This window comes from Protomyctophum parallelum, assembly GCF_964188405.1.
Source record: "Protomyctophum parallelum genome assembly, chromosome: 15".
In the NCBI taxonomy this organism is placed as follows: domain Eukaryota; kingdom Metazoa; phylum Chordata; class Actinopteri; order Myctophiformes; family Myctophidae; genus Protomyctophum; species Protomyctophum parallelum.
Genome location: NC_139710.1, coordinates 35,158,477 through 35,163,476, shown reverse-complemented (window position 1 = coordinate 35,163,476; position 5,000 = coordinate 35,158,477). Strand labels below are relative to the sequence as shown.

Here is a 5,000-nt window from a genome sequence, read left to right as displayed (position 1 = left end):
CGTCCCTCAGATGATTGTGGTGTAAATCTGTTGCTGTAGGGGTGGTGGGGTGGTTGTGGGGGGGGGTGATTGTGTAAATCTGTTGCTGTATTGTCGAGGCTTAACCTACAGCGTGGAGAATGTGTCGCTAATTACCTCACCTCTTCCCTTTTTTCCTTTTTTCTCCTCTCGCTCCTCGCAACAGATGTGATGAATTCAATTAAAAAGCGGGACAGCTTAACATGCACGCATGCACAAATGCACGTTACACGTACATGCACACGCAGACACACACATGCACGCACACGCACACATACATACATGTACTCATTCATTCACTCCTGTATCAACCTGCGTATAGAAGCTTTTTTCTTCTCCTTCAAAGGACTATAGTAGTATAAAGAGATAAGTAGGGTAAACCACTTAAAGTATTTCTATTTAAGGTCATCATGGTAAATGGTGCATTTATTTAGCGCCTTTATCCAAGGCGCTTTACATAGATTGTGCATTACATTCACACACACATGATTCACACACCGATGGCGGCGGAAACCATGCAAGGCACCAACCAGCACATCAGGAGCAATTAGGGGTTCAGTGTCTTGCTCAAGGACACTTTGACACTAACTCTGGGGGAACCCACAGGGTTCGAACTGGCAACCTTGCGGTTACCATCCGGCCACTCCTGAGCCACCGCCCACATTGATCCTCGCGGGAATGTTTCGGTCAGATGCTATGCTATGCTATGCTATGCTATGCTATGCTATGCTATGCTATCTGCACCAGAGAGTTTTCGACGGGCAGGAGCTGACATCCCGTAAGAGGGCACTTTTGGACAAAAATAGCAGATCTACAAGCTCACAACTCGTCGCAGCGCACGTTGCGTTGAGAGCTTGTAGATCAGCTATTTCCGGGGCGCAACCAAGCACTCTTTAGCTAGTGGAGATGCGGTGTGTAACGACATGGATTTCTAAACACATTTGTTCAACGCAAAATTCAACTCTGCGTTCCAAGTTCATTCACCTGAATGCTGCCTTCCGGCACGGTATGGAAAGGAGAGGAGGGCATTTGTATTTCTTCCACCATGTAGTAAACGCTGCATTCATTCGTGGTCTGGAGAGAGCAGTTGTTTTACAGACGGGTAAAAGGGCAGGGGCTGAAGCCCCTTTTGATGTCTACGTGTAAACGTCCCTGATCTGCACAACAAGACTGAGTCACCGTGTCACCTTGAAATGGGCTCTGAAGCTGCAAATACCAATGCATTGTGGGTTCCATTCACTCTGCATTCCTCTCTGACACCCCTCCACTCTCTGGTGCCAGAGCTGACTGCCTGTATGTTCCTGTGGCTCTCGTGCATTATGTTATTCTTTGGCTATTGAGAAATAGCAGATCTACAAGCGCATGTAGATCTGCTATTTTTTGAATAATAGTGAAAATGTCGAGCAAATCTTTGAATATAATATTTAGGGTTGTCCTGATCGGCTCGGGTGATCGGAAATCGGCCCCGATCACATACTTTTCAAAAGATCAGATTTGTAATTGTCTAATGTAAATCTCAAAGAAAGATGTATAAGCAATGAGATTTTGTAAACACTGTGTTGATGCTAGTTGTTTTCCTGCTGGTCCCAGTCAGAGATCATCAAACAAAGACTAGTCACACTCAGAGGTGTGAAAGACACCTATATAAAAACAAAGGAAATGCAACCCCCGCCATGCATGATGGGATAGGTGTCTGTAGTACTCTCTCTGAAGAGAGTTTTAACTTGACTTATTTTGTTATTTATAAGCTGTAGAACTGAATTCACTCTAATTAACCAATACATCATTATTTTGAAAGGCAACACAACAGACTACACTAGAGTGACATACATTAGGATATTTGCTATTGTGATATGGCTTAAAGGTATATTCAGTGATTTCACTTAATTCAAATATCACTTATTTTTTTGTTTTGTTGTGATAATCCTCTCTACTATAGAGTGTGCTGACCATATAAGGAGTTCCTCCCTGTCCCCAGTTAACCCCTGGGGGTCAAAAAACCTTAGGTTTAGTTTTTGACTCCTGATTGGACGAAAGGCTGGGTCCCACAGCCAAAAACGAAACCTAAGGTTTTTTGAGTGAAATCACTGAATATACCTTTAAGTATTAAAATGTATAAAGATCGGATCGGGAAAGATCGGTATCGGTATGTCTCAAAATCAAATGATCGGAGCAAATAAAAACATCCCTAATAAAAAATATTTCAGAACAAACGTTTTTAACTCAAATCTTTGCTTTCCGCTGACCTCTGCGTTGTTCCCGTACGTGGCCCTCGTCTGGTGCAGGTGCGTTGGGGAGAGAAGGGCTCCACAGAGGAGGGCGCCCGGCTGGAGATGGCCAAGAATGCCACCGTGACCATCCCAGAGGAGGAGGAGCGGCCCATGGTGAAACGACCGCCTCCCAAAGCGGCGCCCACGCTGCGCCCGGAAAACACCTGGTACTCTCCCATTAAGGTAAATCACCTGGTACTCTCCCATTAAGGTAAAACACCTGGTACTCTCCCATTAAGGTAAAACACCTGGTACTCTCCCATTAAGGTAAAACACCTGCTTCTCTCCCATTAAGGTAAAACACCTGGTACTCTCCCATTAAGGTAAAACACCTGGTACTCTCCCATTAAGGTAAAACACCTGCTACTCTCCCATTAAGGTAAAACACCTGGTACTCTCCCATTAAGGTAAAACACCTGCTACTCTCCCATTAAGGTAAAACACCTGGTACTCTCCCATTAAGGTACAAATCACCTGCTACTCTCCCATTAAGGTAAAACACCTGGTACTCTCCCATTAAGGTAAAACACCTGCTACTCTCCCATTAAGGTAAAACACCTGGTACTCTCCCATTAAGGTACAAATCACCTGCTACTCTCCCATTAAGGTAAATCACCTGCTGTACTCTTCCCCATCGAGGTAAAAAAAACCTGGCAATTTCCCATTAAAAGGTTTACAGCAGGGGGCACGGTGGCACAGTCTAGTGCTGTCGCCTCACAGCTAGAAGGCCCTGGGTTTCGATTCACGCTCGGGACGCTGTGGGTGCTGGCGGCGTGTTTCCTCCTCCGCGTCATCAGTGCCCATACCGGGGTTGGCGAAAGGGCCTTTCTGTGTGGAGCTTGCATGTTCTCCCCGTGTCCCCTAGGGTAGGTACCCTCACATGTTCTCCCCATGTCCCATAGGGTAGGTACCCTCACATGTTCTCCCCGTGTCGCCTAGGGTAGGTACCCTCACATGTTCTCCCCGTGTCCCCTAGGGTAGGTACCCTCACATGTTCTCCCCGTGTCCCCTAGGGTAGGTACCCTCACATGTTCTCCCCGTGTCCCCTAGGGTAGGTACCCTCACATGTTCTCCCCGTGTCCCCTAGGGTAGGTACCCTCACATTTTCTCCCCGTGTATCCTAGAGTAGGTACCCTCACATGTTCTCCCCGTGTCCCCTAGGGTAGGTACCCTCACATGTTCTCCCCGTGTCCCCTAGGGTAGGTACCCTCGCATGTTCTCCCAGTGTATCCTAGAGTAGGTACCCTCACATGTTCTCCCCATGTCCCCTAGGGTAGGTACCCTCACATGTTCTCCCCGTGTATCCTAGAGTAGGTACCCTCACATGTTCTCCCCGTGTCCCCTAGGGTAGGTACCCTCACATGTTCTCCCCGTGTCCCCTAGGGTAGGTACCCTCACATGTTCTCCCCGTGTCCCCTAGGGTAGGTACCCTCACATGTTCTCCCCGTGTATCCTAGAGTAGGTACCCTCACATTTTCTCCCCGTGTCCCCTAGGGTAGGTATACCCTCACAAAAAACATGCAGTAATCCTGGTCTCTAAACTACCTCCCCCTGGCCAGCCGGGGCGCCTGATGGAGGGGAAAGGAACTGGTTGGAATAACGTGTTCTTTCCACGCGCTACGTCCAACCAGGGAAACTCCCCCCTGTCAGGTGTAAAGGAGCAACTTGGACACTCAGGCATGAAGGAAGCATGAGTTTGAGGTTGGCAGAGGGTGTGTAGAGCCCAGGATCACATTAGATAATTGACACAGGGGTGACCGATGGGTTACAAAATCGTGAGATTAAATATATATAAAAAAAGAAAAAGGTTTACAGGAAAAAATAATCTGTCGATCTGTTTATTTTCTCCCGAATGTTCTGCGAACCATTCACTGAAAGTTTGCCTTTTTTTTACCGAATGTTTGCCTATTATAACATGCCCAGAATAGTGATGCTTGTTATGGTCCATGTGGTTAAGTTACTAAATTTGCATTTGCAAAATGCATTAGAATTTGGTTGAGGATCCAGGGGGGGTATATTTTATAGGGGGACCATTTTAAGGGACCATAATTGTGGCTTTCCAGTTTTTACATGACGATATCAACCATGACTCTCCCTGGTCTGTGTTTGTGTTTGACATGACGATATCAACCATGACTCTCCCTGGTCTGTGTTTGTGTTTGACATGACGACATCAACCATGACTCTCCCTGGTCTGTGTTTGTGTTTGACATGACGACATCAACCATGACTCTCCCTGGTCTGTGTTTGTGTTTGACATGACGACATCAACCATGACTCTCCCTGGTCTGTGTTTGTGTTTGACATGACGACATCAACCATGACTCTCCCTGGTCTGTGTTTGTGTTTGACATGACGACATCAACCATGACTCTCCCTGGTCTGTGTTTGTTTCAGGGTCGCCTCGACGCGCTGTGGGCTTTGCTACGACGGCAGTACGACCGCGTCTCCCTCATGAGGCCCACGTCTGCAGACCAGGTAAGAAAACCAACACCGAACGCCCCGCTCAGGCCGTCCATACAGAGCCTCCACATTCAGCAAAAGGGAATAGCTTTGGGCCTATACCTCCATCAGGCTGCAGTGAAACTGGCCCAAACCAGCTGAAACTGGTCCAAAGCAGCTGAAACTGGCCCCAACACGCTAGCTATGTCGTTCATGATGGTCATGATACTTGGCACGTTTTGTTCCCAGAAGTGAATATGAAGTGAAGTG

The 5,000-nt window shown here is 47.3% G+C and overlaps 1 protein-coding gene across 1 annotated transcript in view; it reads left to right on the top strand.

Annotated features, from left to right (window-relative positions):
- The window catches only part of antxr2a (ANTXR cell adhesion molecule 2a), a 120,766-nt gene that overhangs the window by 73,718 nt on the left and 42,048 nt on the right, over positions 1-5,000 (top strand). The window contains exons 15-16 of the mRNA XM_083783746.1: positions 2,304-2,471; positions 4,686-4,766. Coding sequence (XP_083639872.1) covers positions 2,304-2,471; positions 4,686-4,766 — 249 coding nt within the window. The remainder of the gene's footprint in view (positions 1-2,303; positions 2,472-4,685; positions 4,767-5,000) is intronic.